Raw genomic sequence first — 14801 nt, forward strand, 5'->3', positions numbered from 1 at the left:
ATCCACCAAAGGGAAAATTTGATGTATTATCACTTGAATAAATTAATCGTTTTTTTTTTAATTTTCCTTCGTATGAAACATAATGTTTTGTTACAATTTATTTTATTTTGTTATTATTCGGTCAGATTTCATTATTCGGCAGACCGTATATTCGGCAAAATCAAAATAATCGAGATATTCGGCCCGAATATTCGATACATTAGATAATTCTCTCTCAGGTATAATGGATACGTTTCAGACAAGACATGAATCCTTCTGTTTTCATCAGAAATATATTCTAAACTTTTGCTTAAATCCTATCATTCCTCTGCGCAGGACACACAAGGGCATACATAAACATAACGATAAAACTCACCGTTGCTCCGTAGTAGATGTTAGTTTACTTCTTCTTGCCTTTACCCCCTTTTCCTGGCTTGGCTTTACCACCTTTCTTACCTCCCTTCTTGGCTGACCGTCGCTCCTTGGCGTCCATCGCCCGCCTATCCTTCTTCATACGCGGATCGACCACCTTGAATCGACCTTCCACACCCTTCGGCCTGCGAACCTTCTTCCCGCTGGTGCCCGACTTCTTGGCCACCACGTACGTGATGTCCTTCTTCTTGGCGTCCGTCTTTTTGTACAGTCTGAAAAGATGAAATTGGTGTTAAAATCATTCTATATTTGCGAAAAAATCGATGAACTTACTTCTTCAGCAGTCGGATCTTCTCCTGGTTCGTGTTATCCACGTTCTCCATGATCGTTTCGGCCTTCTTCTTGATCTTCTCCAGCCGCTTGGTAGCGTGCTTCTTCTTGCGGGCCTTAGCCTCCATCACCTTCTTGATCGACCGGACGTTCATTTCCTCCAGGTTCTTCTTGTACGTTTCGGCGACTTCGTGCGGAACCGGGGCCTGCTTCTTCATGGTTTTCTCTTCGTCCTTGACGAACCACTCGGGCAGGTTACTATCGTTGAACATGTACCGATTCCACGCGGCGTCTATTAGGTCTCGCTTGGTTTTCTTTCCGCTGACGAGCAACTGTCCCAGGGCTAGTTCCTGTTCGTTCAGTTTGACCTTCTTCTCTCGCTTCTCAGTTGAAACGACTTCAAAGCCGTCTTTGCCACCGATTTTTTCGACGGTTTTATGCTCATAGCTTTGATCCTCGACCTCAGCTTCGGAATCCGAATCGTCTGAAGATGAATCTTCCTTGGCAACGTCGTGCTTTGCCCTTTGACGGGCCTTCTTACCCAAAGGCCGATCTTTATCGTCGTCTCCAACGATTTTGGCACCGGATTTCCTGTACATTTCCGTTAGGCGATCCAGATCGTAATCAACAGCTTGGTCTTCACCTGCCAGTACATTCTTGAATGTATCCTTCTCGAACCACAGTTGAGCCTTCTGGCGACGCTTCTCTTCCTTATCCCGGTAATCCAAGTCTGTTATTAGAGGGTTTTGCGCATCTGGATTATCGCTGTCAACATCTTCCTCGGCTTCGTCGTCATTCTCGAACTGTAGCTCCTCCGTATCATCTAAACCAAGCCCTTCGCGGTCCAAATCTGCATCGCTGTCTTCGTCGTCGGATTTCTGAGCTAGAACCTTTTCGTCCTCGTACAGATCTCCTTTCGTTTCCTTATCGTATTTGACGAATTTCTGCTTCTTTTTAGGCAAACCATCATCGTCGTCGTCGTGGAAGTCTTGCTCCATTAAGACATCCGGGTCGGCGTCCAGCAAATCGTCCATCTGTTTCTTGCTTCGCACGGCATTTAAACTGAACATCATTGCATCTGCTTGCTCGGTAGGACCCTCGTCGCCTTTGATGACCATTTTTAGGCTTAGCTTTTCGTTCAACTTTGCTCGCTCTTTGTTGGCCTTCTTTCGCTTCCGCTTGGCATCCTGTTCCTCCTCTTTCCTCAGTTCGGCGATTTCCTTTTCCATGGACTTCAACTCGACGGTTTCCTCGTCATCTCCTTCCGCTTCCTCCTGTTCGATTTGTTCATTCAGTTTGGTGACTCTTTTACCCTTGCCTTTAGTTTCCTCTTCTGCCTTTTCTTCCTGAGGGAAAAGTTCACTGCTCATCATCTTGTGCCATTTGAGCAAATCTCGCAAATCTTTCCGCCCCAAGACCTTGATATCTTTGCAGCATTCCTTAATCTCAGACGTTGTCCGTGGATGGTTTGAAATGGCCTTATCGTCAAACCTAATCTCCGTTACCCTACCCAACAAACCCAGCGGTTTTTCCTCTTTAAGAAATTCCGTAACGGTGATAATCTTCCGCACATCCGTTCCATCGTATCCTTCAACCTTGGGCTTCTTGGCCTTCTCCACTTCCTTGAGCAGGTTCACCTTAACCTGTGGCTCAACGTCCAGCTCTTCAAACACATACTTCGCATCCAAGAACCGGGGATCGATTTTATCCGGAGCACGGTAATGCTGACATACGACGAAGATTTCCGCAGACTCGTTTCTCGAAGCCGATGGCTTCGTCGCGTGAACCTTCTTAAACAGCTGCTTCAGCACCCAAATAAGGGCATTGTAATCCTTCGATCGGAAAACCTTGGTCACGAACCATCCTCCTGGCCGCAGAAACTGTGTCGCCAATTTGACCGCACTCAGCGTCAAACAAACCTGCTGGTAGGCATCAAACAACCAGTTTCTTCCCACATTCGGAGCACCGTCATTCAACACCACATCGGCCTTCCATGTCTTCAGCTCCTTGGCCAAATCCGATTTGGTTTTATCGCTGGTAATGTCCCCTACCAAACTGATGCACCCGGGAACGTTCTTAATCGGGAACAAATCGATTCCGATCACGACGCTGGACACGGGCATATTCTGCTTCGCCACTTGCATCCATCCTCCCGGAGCTGCACAAAGATCGATGCAAACCTGCGACTGCTGTAGAAATCCGAAACGACGATTCAGCTGGATAAGCTTGAAAGCAGCACGGGAACGGTATCCTGAAAGACATCACCAGATAAAATGTTACTCCACCGATCTTCACCCAGAAACCCATCACTATTTACTCACCGGTTTCCTTGGCTAACTTGTAGAACTTATCCTTCCGATCCTTTCCTACTTTTCCTTTCTTGCCCATTGTGAATGGTGACTATGTTTACCCTGTCCAGAAGTCGATTCAACGGGATTTCAACGCAATTATCCGTTCCGACGATCCGAACTGAACCGAACCGACACCGCGAAAAAACATGTGCTCGCTCGACGGCGAAGCGAACGTGAAATGAAAACAAAAACGTGCAACGCGAAAGAACTGTCAGAGAAAAAAACGAAAAAAATAAAACAAAAAAGAACGGAACGACCAGAAAATGAAATGAGAAAGGCCTTTTCTAGAACACAGTAAAAAATTGCACACAAAAATAAAAATTGGATTAGGTTTTATTCACAAATTTCATAACCACAGACAATCATAACGCTGAAAATACTGTGCATTGCACGATTAGGGTAAATTATGTATTTTGGACAGGCTAAGGATATGCCTGGAAACGGCGATCGATTAACTGCATTAGATTCAAATATTTTATTATACGTAATGTTACTTACAGAAGTCCAATTTCATATTCGTACAGGAATATGAACTGTTTCCACATCAAGTTTGTAAAAAACTATTAAATGAAGTATTGAGCTACAAATACTTTATCCACATTGAAGGTAACAGGTGTTATCTATTGTTTGCCAATCACAAAATGTTTCCATTTACATTCATCTTTGGATTAATAGAAAAGTATTGAATTGATGTCTAAAATTCACCCAATTCCATATTCGTACACCTACCAAAATTCAAACGCACAACGTTCAAAACTAAATTTAGAAGCTCTATTTGATTACTGAAATGCTTTATTATGATGTTCAGATGTAGTGAAATACATTTGGGCAATTTATTAGTGGACATATATGAAATTTAGGTAAAGTTATGAGAAATGCCAGTTTTCCAATGATTTTTGCTATTAAATCCTATAATTCGAACAATAACGTTTATTTTTGTCATTGGATCCAATCTATAGATTATACTCGTAAGCTATGATAGAAATTTAGTTGAAATATATATAGTTTACAGAAATCAAAAACAGTTTTTATCCCTTTTGAGTTCAGAAAATTTTTGTGCCATAAGTTCAAAACTCTTCTAAAATGATATTTTTAATCAATGTAAACCAAATTTTCATTCTAAACAACAGGTAAATGTTAATTTTGAATTTGTCTGTAAAAATAATTTGAACTACGAACTTCGTTTTACAATAAAGTACCCTAAACTACGCTGTACATACCTCCACATAATTGATGTCATCGTTATATTCAATTATCTTTGAAATAATATTCAAATTATATTCAAAATAGCACCCTATTTTGCAATTTATTGATTTTATAAGAAAAATCCAAATTAACTTGAATGAGCAGAGAACATTGATATACTATTTAATAGAATATATCCTGTTGTTTTCATAATTTAAAAAAAAACGTTTGTGTTACGGTTATGGCAATAATATTTATTCTTTAAATCTCTATAATCATGTTTGGTAGTAAAATGTAAATTAAAAATAATTATTACGCAATGTTTTGATAGGAACATTAACTATGGATTATGTATATACATTTAGGAGCCAAACATAAAGAAATTCACAAAAATTTTTGGTTTTGGATTTGTTATAAATGTTATAATACCTAAGATTCAAAAGTATAAGTTGTCGATATCCACTCCTAGCTACTCTAAAACTGATTATAATTTTTTGAAACTTGTGCAATATTCGCAGTTATCATTCTTAAGGAAGTGATGTTGAAAAAAATACAATTTATTGTTCGACTTACCGAATATTTTAGCAAAAAACATGGGAAAACTGGTATTTTTCTTAAATTTACTTAAGTTTCAAATATGTCCGATTTTAAATTTTCCAAATGTATTCTACTGCATCTGAACAACACAACGAAGAGCTTAAGTAATCATCTAGTCCATTAAAAATTAGTTTTGAATGCTGTATATTTCTTTTTTGTTAGGTGTACGAATATGGAATTGGATCAATTTTAGACACAATCTCAATACTTTTCTATTATTCCAAAGATTTAAGCAAATGAATACAGTTTGTCATTGCCAAACAATAGATGACACCTATAACCTTCATTATTGATAAAGTATATCGAAGTCCATGCACCATTTAATAGATTTATACCAACTTGATATGAAAACAGTGCCCCGTACGAAAATGAGATTGAGTCACTGTATATGCTAAATGTCTCATTGTACCTTGAGTTTCCAAGGAGGAAAATCTTACAAACTGTGCACGCAAACAAATTTTGTTGTATAATCTACCGAATCCATGGTAGAATTAAGAACTGCACCAACGATTTTCAACCGACTACAAAAATCTGTTAAGTTTACTATAATCTGGTGCAAATCACTGAGCAGTGCAGTAAATTTGACTATGTCCATAGTAGCATCCACTACACAGCATTGTATTTGAATCCGTGACACCCACCGTACAACACAGTGTGGTCAAAAGTATGATGCTAAACTTCTCAAATCAAGAATGTTTCTAGTCAAAAATACTACAACTCTGGTTAAATCAACAGAAGAAATTTTCTTGTGTAGTGATGTTGACTATGTTTTGGTAGAGTTAACAGATTAATGTAGTCGGTTGAAAATCGTTGGTGCAGTTCCTAATTTTACCATGGATTCAGTAGTTTCTACAATAAAATTCATTCCAGTGTGGTATTAGCTTCCAAAATAGCATTTGTGGCGGCCTGTTTGTCATACATTTCGGCCACCTAATATACATTTTGGACACCCTCGTGTGAATATAATTTGGACAGAGGCATTATCTCAATATCCATGCAATGGTTTCTTGAACAGACGATCATATAAAAAAAAACTTCAAGCACAGACAAACAGACGTCACACTCTCACCATTGTCCATCGACCACCTTTTTAAGGTGAAAGAGTTTGGAATCAACTTCTAAGATTGCACTAAAACTTCAAAGGCACAAATCTCGCGAAGAAAGCATCCCACAACAGTGCACTTTTTATTTTGGCTTTGTGCACTAGCAGAAAGCTTAAAATAAGAAGATCAGGAACGTTTGCCAACTATTTCTCCAGTTTTGTGCCTTTGAAAACGTGAGTAGGGAGAGAAGTCGGCCATTGTGCCGGCCATCTTTGGATTCTGAGATGTTTCACCTTAACGATCGATTCGAAAATATGGTAGGTGGCCAATCCACCGCCCGCAGCGCTCGCATCGTTTTTGTTCGTGTTTGACGTTTAAACCATCTGTTGGCCCGTCAGCAATTTTAGCATTGCCCAACTAACAATTTTAGCGCTATAAGCCAAGATTATTTGCTTTGTGCTGTATAACAGTTGAATTAAAGCAGCGAACGCAGCAAAAAAATGAAAGCCGTCAAATAGTTAATATAGCTGTATTGCAAACGATTTGCAGCTACCGGGTAACCCCGTTGGTTTGACTCCATTTAATCTGAACACTTTTTAATCTATACCCCGCTAATTTGCTCAATGTTTAGATTAAAAATGGTTCAAACGTCATTTAGCTCCGTTTGGTTTCCGTTTGCTGCAGTTGATGGCATAGAAAAACACCATTCCACCGACGATGACCTGGAAGAACGGAGCAATTCCCAGCCGCTTGGGTTTCCAGTATTTCTGTTGTCGTCTCCAAAAGGCACGGTTCACGGCTCCAGCGGCAGCCTTGGGTTCTTGTCACGGTGGCCAAACCAAGCACCTAATTCGATCAACTTCACCTGGCGTATCCGGCTTGCCGTAGTAACTCAACTTACAATCACTCATTTAACAAGCACCATTATGGCAGTTTTATCTAGCATCATGTTTTATAACATTTTAATAATTTCCATGGCCAACCTTTGTTCAAGCATTGTTCACACAAATATGGAGAAACTTTATAGCATGTCGTTGAATACCAACTTTATTTTTTCGCTCTAAAAACCTTTTACAAGCATTTAGTTCAGCTTTCATACGGCTGGTCCAAAATAATTAAAAACAAATATAAACAAGAATTCATTTTTCTAGGCACTTTATAAATGTAGTGTACACAATTATCATGATATTACAAACTTATTTGAAAATCGCCTGGATACTAGATTTGAACTCGAGACCTTCTAATCGTCAGCGGTATGCCTTGCCATCTGCGCCATCCTAGAATTGATGGTCATTCCGTCCAGTGCAAAATATAAACCTCTCATAGCTGAATATCGATCATGTTTGGGCTTCTATTCGACAATGTCTAATCAACACATGGTAAGCTAATCAACAACTGAACAAGCATATTATTCAGCTGCTGTTTAGTGCTGATACAAGCTGAGTTCAGTCGGCTATTTTTAGCGCACAGTGAGAAAATTTATGTCGATGATGGTCAAAATGATGTTTATTTACACAAAGTAAAATCAGTCTGAAATGATTGATCTAATTTCATAATAAGTTTAAGTTTGTTCAAAATTTCAATTTGAATGATTCATTAATTTGAATAATTTAATAAATTATATTTTATTATTTTTTATTTGTAGTTTTTTATAAACCTATTATGCATTAAAGAAATAGTTCTCTGTATGAATGTATTTAAATCATTTGAAGGGTTCTGAGAACTATGCATCTAAATAGAAATATATTCGAATATCTTGATGCGCGGGATTTTTATTTTCAGAAATCGAGTAGTAAATCATTTTTCTTAGATAGCAGTATTTATTCAATTGTGAAAAAATGTCATTTCAAATGTAGCTCTCTATATAAGTTTATTTAATCAATTCTGTCAAAGAAATTTCCACTTTTCTTGTGCGGAACAACATCTAGAGCAGGCGAAAAAAAACTCAGCAATAGTAAATTATAATATCGATAGCTAAAAGTGATATTAACTTGATAAATATATGATATAAAAGATCTGGAAATGATATCTAAAATAATCTGCGTACCGTCGTTGGGGGTGACAATGGGTCAAAAAGGGATGTGTACGAATTATTTATTGAATAACTATCGCAATTTAACTCCAATAAACTTCAAATTTGGTGTGTATGTACTTTGATGGTACATTAACGACTGTTCAACACATTTAAGAAAAATATTTATTCACAGCGGCACCACAAGTGAATGAAAAATGACCCAATCTCACCCCATAGAGGGGGTGACATTGGGTCTCTGTAATTGAAATAACTTGTTTTTGATAATATGGTTGCAAAACCATTCACAGCTGAAGAATATTGATGAAATACGATGCAAACAAGATGAAAAGATATCTAAGTTGTTTCACAAGTATGATAAACCAACTTAAAAGAACGATTATACCAAAAAAATGAAGATCTATGAGAAAAAATATGTAAACACAACATTCATCGTTAAGTTTACATACATTTTCTATTTTTTCCCTCGAAATGTCTTCAAAGTCTCATCCCCATTGCCATGAAGCCTATTCAGTTTCCCCAAAGGTGTACTGAAACAGTGATTATTTTAATTCTTCGCAAATAGTTAAATTTCGGAGCGACATTCCACGATCAATACGTTTCAGGCAGATGTTGACGTCATAATCACGATATTTCAGTGTTCCAACTCATTTGTACTTCCGTGAGATGTTTCTATAATATGAAAACACTGATAAACAATCAAATTTAGAAAAAAAAACACCCTTTTGATAAAAATTTACGATGCTGCTGCGCACGAAACACAGTTGCTGGTTTGAGAAGTTGTCAAAATGCGTTGTATTGTTATTCAATGCACGGAATACTCAAGTAGACTTGTTTTTATGTTTCAGAGATGCTGTATTTAGAAAAAATAAACACATCTTAATGAAAAAAGAGAACACCCGGCACCGTAAAATGTCAAAAAGTGGACTTGGAATTCCATTAACTATCGTTCTTGCTTGACCCAATCTCACCCCCATTTTCAATGTTTTAGACATCGTACAGAAAAAAATGATTTTTTTATAGGAAAATCAAACAGATTCCGGAAAATACCTGTGATGTATAATGAAAAGACTTTCAACATTCTACTAATACAACGATAGAGGCTAGAGTACATGCGTGATACTTTGTACAGGAGAAATTTAATATTGTAAATTTTATCTAGTTTGTATATTGTATATTGTTATGAATTATGTTTAATAATATGTTCCCTAACATATGAATTATTAATTTTAGTAATATCAGCGTTATTAGCTGAAATATTTCACAAAACATATTTTTCCGTTTTGACCCAATCTCACTCCCTAGACCCATTGTCACCCGCATCGACGGTAATTTATATACAAATTACACAATAGCGCCGGGAAACCTAAAAAATATCGCTCAAAAAGACGGCCAAACTGTTCTTAACTAGTATATAATTTTTAAAGTGGTTATACTCATAAACATGTTTAACTAACTTAACTAACCAGAGTGGTTTGAGTGTGTTTTTATATGGCTTAAACCAGTAAGTTTAGTTCAATTGAATGAAATCTAAAAAACTAAATTTCAATATAATGTTGTTGTCATGTTCGATAAAACTAAAACTTTCAATGGTTAATATTATTTATTCACAGCCCATTTTTCGACTTTCACATTAAGTGACCAGCCCAATGAAGTCTGCCGTATTTATTTTTCTTAATATTATTTGCTTCTTTGTACGTCTTGTACTACTCTTGATGTATACGTCTAGTTTTCCACCGAGTATTGTCCTCAGTACTTTACGTTACAATTAACGTATTCTGTATACTTAGCCACAACAGGGTTTTGTCTACACGTAGAGCATCATTCCCACATGTCAAAAGTGTTCCAAGATTAACAAAGTTTTCAACAACTTCATAAAAAAAACCCAATAAGTACTACTAAAGTTTCAACATCATTGGGAGTCCTAGTTCTTGTCTTACTTAGCTTGTTACCATGTAATTTGTTTTTATACACTTCGTTGTCATCTGTTTATTGATTTTAAGGTCGCGTTCGACTCAGTGACGCAAATCTATCTGTGGCAGGAAATACTTTAACATTAACTGGGAAAGCTGATTAAGCTGATATATACAATCAAGTGTATAGATTGCATACGAGGTGTTAACTTCGTTTGTGATATTACATGAACTATAAAAAAATGCATTTCGAAATTTACTACTCACAATTACATTCTGAAGTATATACTTTTGCAGGCTTTATAGGAGATGACTTTATTGAAATAATTCGCAGCGCAGTTGAGCGGGCTTTCATTATCTTGAAGACACACAACTAAGATAAGCTTGTGATGCCATTTAACCTACCCAAATGTACATGGTTGCATGAAGAGAAAGAAGCAGGTTCAGTTGTGTTGTGGCTGAGGCAGTGCTTGAAGGGTATGTAGTTGAAATTGTCGAAGAGCCTTGGACGTGTGACAATTATGTCTCCCGTGCAGTAAAAACACTTGTTCTGGCGATTATCAACTTTTACGGATTACGTAATTAGCTTGAGAACCCGTTACTTGCAATGGCAAATTACATTTCTACACTGTTGCCTAATAAGAGCTTATCTAACTTCATCCATTCTCTCTTTCGTAAATAATTTCGCAATAATAAACACCACTGCAATGTTTCTATCTTACGATATCACGATGCTTTATCGTAGAAAGTGAACTGAAAAGTGTTCTGAAAAAAAAAATCATGATGTTGAAACTCGGATAGAACTAGGCATTGAAATTGTTGAAGACTTAGTAAATCTTAGAATTCTTCCGACATGTGACAATGATGTTCCCCGAGTAGTCAAAATCATGTTGTGGATAAGAAAACAGAATACGTTAATTGTGACGTAAAGTTCAAGAACAATACTCGCTGGAAAACTTGACGTATACATCAAGAGTAGTACAAGACGTACAAAGAAGCAAATAATATTAAGAAAAATAAATACGGCAGACTTCAGTGGGCTGGTCACTTAGTGTGAAAGTCGAAAAACAAGCTGTGAATAAATAATATTAACAATTGAAAGCTTTACTTTTTTCGAACGAAGCATCACCAGTAAATTGAAATTTAGTTTTTTAGATTTAATTCCATTGAACTAAGCTTACTGTTTTAAGCCATATAAAAACATACTCAAACCACGCTGGTTGGTTAAGTTAGTTAAAAATATTTATAAATATAACATCCATAACAATTATATACTAGTTAAGACGGCCAAACGTCTTTTTGGACGATTTTTTTTAGGTTTTCCCGGCGTTATTGTGTAATTTGTATATAAATTATATTGAAATTTTAAGTAAAAAACTTCAAATCAGGATTTCTCGAGATTCCGCCTAGGGATTTTTTTAAAAATTAGCCCAGAGGTGCAGAATGACCTTAGGAGTCGAGCCCTGTACTCAGATTTGATGGACAATTTTGCACATAATAACGGTCTGTCGGGGCACCGTGTGTCAACTTTGTTGAAATGCAAATATATATTTTGATCAATTGGGTTGTTTAGTAAAGAAAAATTCACAGTTTATTTCAGCTTGATCGAAAGAGCACATCATTCTAAGTATAACACGGTTTTATTGCACTCCAATATCTCAATGTTGATATTATAAATGATTAACAAAAATTTCAATCCGTTGACTCAATGACGTTTCAATTTACACAATGACAGTTCGTCCCGAAGTAAAATTTGCCGAGGGGTGATTCAAAAGTGATTTCCATACTAATTTCAAACGTGTTTTAAAAATAGTTCCAGGTAACGGAAAATTGTGAAACTTTGGATTCTAGTTCAATTTTTAGTGTAGATTCGGAATATGTAAGAAAATTGATACCCCTAAACAAGCCAATTACGCGCTTTTCTCATGTTTGTCCATTCTTTAAGATCTGGGCTCACAGTGACAGTTCGTGACAGCAGAATCTCGGCTCACTATGACGTACATAAATTTTGTATCGGTTTCTCCCTCCCAGGACATAGCTAAAGCGGGCCAATAATGATTGGAAATAAAAAAATATATCCACTGCTATGCCAACATTCTTTAGAGAATAATATTATTATTTCCCCTAGGATGACTTCCTAAGATCTTCTAAGAAAACTCACCAGAGATTCATAGCAATATTTCCTGATATTTTTTTTCCTTTCAACAGCACTAGCGATTCTTCTAAAGAATTGTTAAATAAATTTTTCAACAGATTTACTAGATCACTTGTAATTCATATTTGAAATTCTCAAAAAAAATTCTCCACAAATTCCATCACACGCAAAAAAAATATGCGATAAAAACTACCATTTTAAGGGGTTAACTTAAACGCTCGTACCGGCAATTTTCAGCAGACCACAAGTATGAAATTCTATGGTATTTTTAATAATGGTCGTAGTCAGTTAAAATAGTAGCAGGTCCGTCCCACTCGGGCTCAGATCGGGTACCACTTCTAGTACTGCATTTGGTCCCTCGGTAGTGCAAAAGGTATACACAAGTTTGACAGATCGCAGTACACTTTTCACGGCATTCTAGATTACCTTATGTGCCATAAAATTTTGGGCAACTGCAAGGGACATGGAGGTCTTTAATTTGTCTTTGATAGTAGTTTTAATTTCCCATGCAGTTGTCTTTCAGATTCTAGAGCTTACTAAAAATGAATTTCTTCCGAATGTTAATCCTGGCATTCCTGCAAAAATAACATCTAGAAATCCATCCACTCTCTATTTTTGATTCAAAAGCTACTCCAGGAAAACCTCAATATTTTGTCATGGATATCTACGAATCTCTCCATATCCAATTGATATCAGATTTTTAGAGTAACACACAAAAATAAGTTTAAGAAGAAATTTGTTGGATACTTTCAGCTTAAATTGAATTAGAATAATGTACTATAGTATACGATTCTTGTCGAAAATTTCAAGAATTCACCTTGGAATTTCTGAAGCTTTTTGACGAAATTTCTGACGACATATTTCACAGAAAAGCTTAAGTGACTTAATAGGACTTACTACAAAAATTCTTGTTCTTTTTTCGTCCTCTTTTAGAATGGACAATTGATAGGTATTGAAGCGGATGATTTTTTTCACCGAAGGTATATGTATCGAACATAAAAAAAAAAGTTTTGAATGAGCCACGAAGTTTCATGATACTATGGTATGGTGAATATATTGACGTAGAAACCATTTTTTGCTACTCGCAAAAATTCCAAACATTTTTTAGGGGATTCCATTCCTTTTTTCTTCAAACTCTTAAGTGTTTCTCTTTGGAGTATGAAAACATTTTTGTACGAAGTTTACCTTTATTCGTTAAACTCTCAAGTGTTGTTCCTTGGAGAATTAAAAGGGTTTTTGTACGAAGTTCAAGCAAGTACCATGCACAAGAAGGAGAATCAACTAAATTTTCAAGCAGGTGAAAGCTACAGATTGACAACGGAATGACAAAAGGTAAGTGATTATTCATAGACGGCAGATGAGTTAAAAAAAGAAAATTTCTCAACAAGTTTCAACTTTAGAATTTAACCTTGAAATCTAGCAGAATTCCTTCCTTGACTTTTTGATTCTCAAAAATTCTGCCAGAAATCCTCTAAGAATTCCGCCTTGGAAATGCACAATAATTCAATCCCAGGATATGTATTTTGCCAACAATGGATAAAACTACTTCTAAAGAAATAATTAAGGAAGATCCTTAAGAAAATCTTGATAAGTATCTTATTGAACCATTTCAACCTTTCCAGTTATTTTGCTAAATGTTTCTCCATTTCTCTACCGCTATGCTAATTTAACAAACAAAAGTATTCATGGATTGATTCATCATTTTTTTTTTCTGCAGAACCGTAGCAAAAGATATTTTAATACACTTCCGTAGATAATTCTCGTATAATCCGGGGACTTTAAGCAGTATTTACAGAAAAACAACATTCTGACGCAATTTGTGACGTTTTTTAAAGTACTTCTGAAGAAATTTTGATAAACTTTGCGAGAGAATTTGTAATATTTTTGGGGAACTATTTGAAAGAATTCACAGAGGAATTCCCAGTAGATTTTTCAGCGAAATGTCTTAGTATATGATTTGACAGAATCAATTTTTTTTTTTTTTTGAGGAATCGCGAGGAAAAATTTTTGAATCCAAAGGTGTTACTTTCAGATAAGAGTCATGTTTCTCCTCGTTTTATTCTCCTGCAAATTGTTTTTTTTTTAATATATATCATCAAAAAATCTGGGAGGAGCCAGGATGATCCAATGGGGGTGGGCTGGCCCCTTTGCCCCCTGTTCCTATGGTAATGCCCCTAGCCCCACCGCATTTACGCCAATGGATAAAACATGTGCGAAATACCATAGAAAATATCACAATTGATGTTGAGTTTTAACGTTACAAGGCCAGAAATTCATCTAGTCCGGACTGTCTGAACACTAACCAGACGATAGCTGTTTGTCAAAGTTCCATTTTTTGCGTTCGAGCACAGGCTTAAAAATATCAACATTATGCAAGCGAAACCAACGAGATTTACAATTCTGACGGGATTGAATATGATACGGAAAATCCCGAATTTCTTCAAATCCCAGGATTTTTTGTTCCGGAATGCTTCTGGATGGACACTCTAAGTGGTGTGGAGCAGAAACTGGTTTGTGAGCCACCCTCAAATATATTAATATGTCGCGTAAAGTCACAAGGAATCATCACAGACATTTTTAGAATATTCGTTACATTTTTAAGAGGTCTTCAAAGTTCATATTTTAAGAGAGCCAATTACTTAACTTATCGCACACTTCTGTTGTAAAGAGTCCCCGAATTTGACCCCTCACCAGGAACGGGAACTCCTAGCTACGCCACCGCGTTAAATACTTATGAACTACGCATGTAACATTGATAGCTGAATAATAGCATATTCAGCTAAATGCTGTCTATACAGCTAATTTTAGCAGAACAAACTTTTACTCAGCTATCAATGTTACTTG

The 14801-nt window shown here is 36.4% G+C and overlaps 1 protein-coding gene across 1 annotated transcript; it reads right to left on the reverse strand.

Moving 5' to 3' along the window:
• Positions 1-253: 253 nt before the first annotated feature.
• LOC5579906 (pre-rRNA processing protein FTSJ3) lies at positions 254-3217 on the reverse strand. Its single transcript, XM_001657837.2, has 3 exons — positions 3003-3217; positions 685-2932; positions 254-623 (listed from the first exon to the last, which is right to left on the reverse strand). The coding sequence occupies exons 1-3, from the start codon at positions 3067-3069 to the stop codon at positions 380-382; spliced, it is 2559 nt and encodes an 852-aa protein (XP_001657887.1). The 5' UTR covers positions 3070-3217; the 3' UTR covers positions 254-379.
• Between the last annotated feature and the right edge of the window lie 11584 nt (positions 3218-14801).

The sequence above is a fragment of the Aedes aegypti genome, chromosome 3 (genome assembly GCF_002204515.2).
Source record: "Aedes aegypti strain LVP_AGWG chromosome 3, AaegL5.0 Primary Assembly, whole genome shotgun sequence".
Lineage (NCBI taxonomy): Eukaryota > Metazoa > Arthropoda > Insecta > Diptera > Culicidae > Aedes > Aedes aegypti.

Bases quoted from the DNA above. Each gene is read 5' to 3' on its own strand.
- LOC5579906 (XM_001657837.2), bottom strand. From the start codon at position 3,069: ATGGGCAAGAAAGGAAAAGTAGGAAAGGATCGGAAGGATAAGTTCTAC. The intron at 2,933-3,002 runs GTGAGTAAATAG...GATGTCTTTCAG, and splicing joins CAAGTTAGCCAAGGAAACCG to GATACCGTTCCCGTGCTGCT. The intron at 624-684 runs GTAAGTTCATCG...TCATCTTTTCAG, and splicing joins AAGATCCGACTGCTGAAGAA to ACTGTACAAAAAGACGGACG.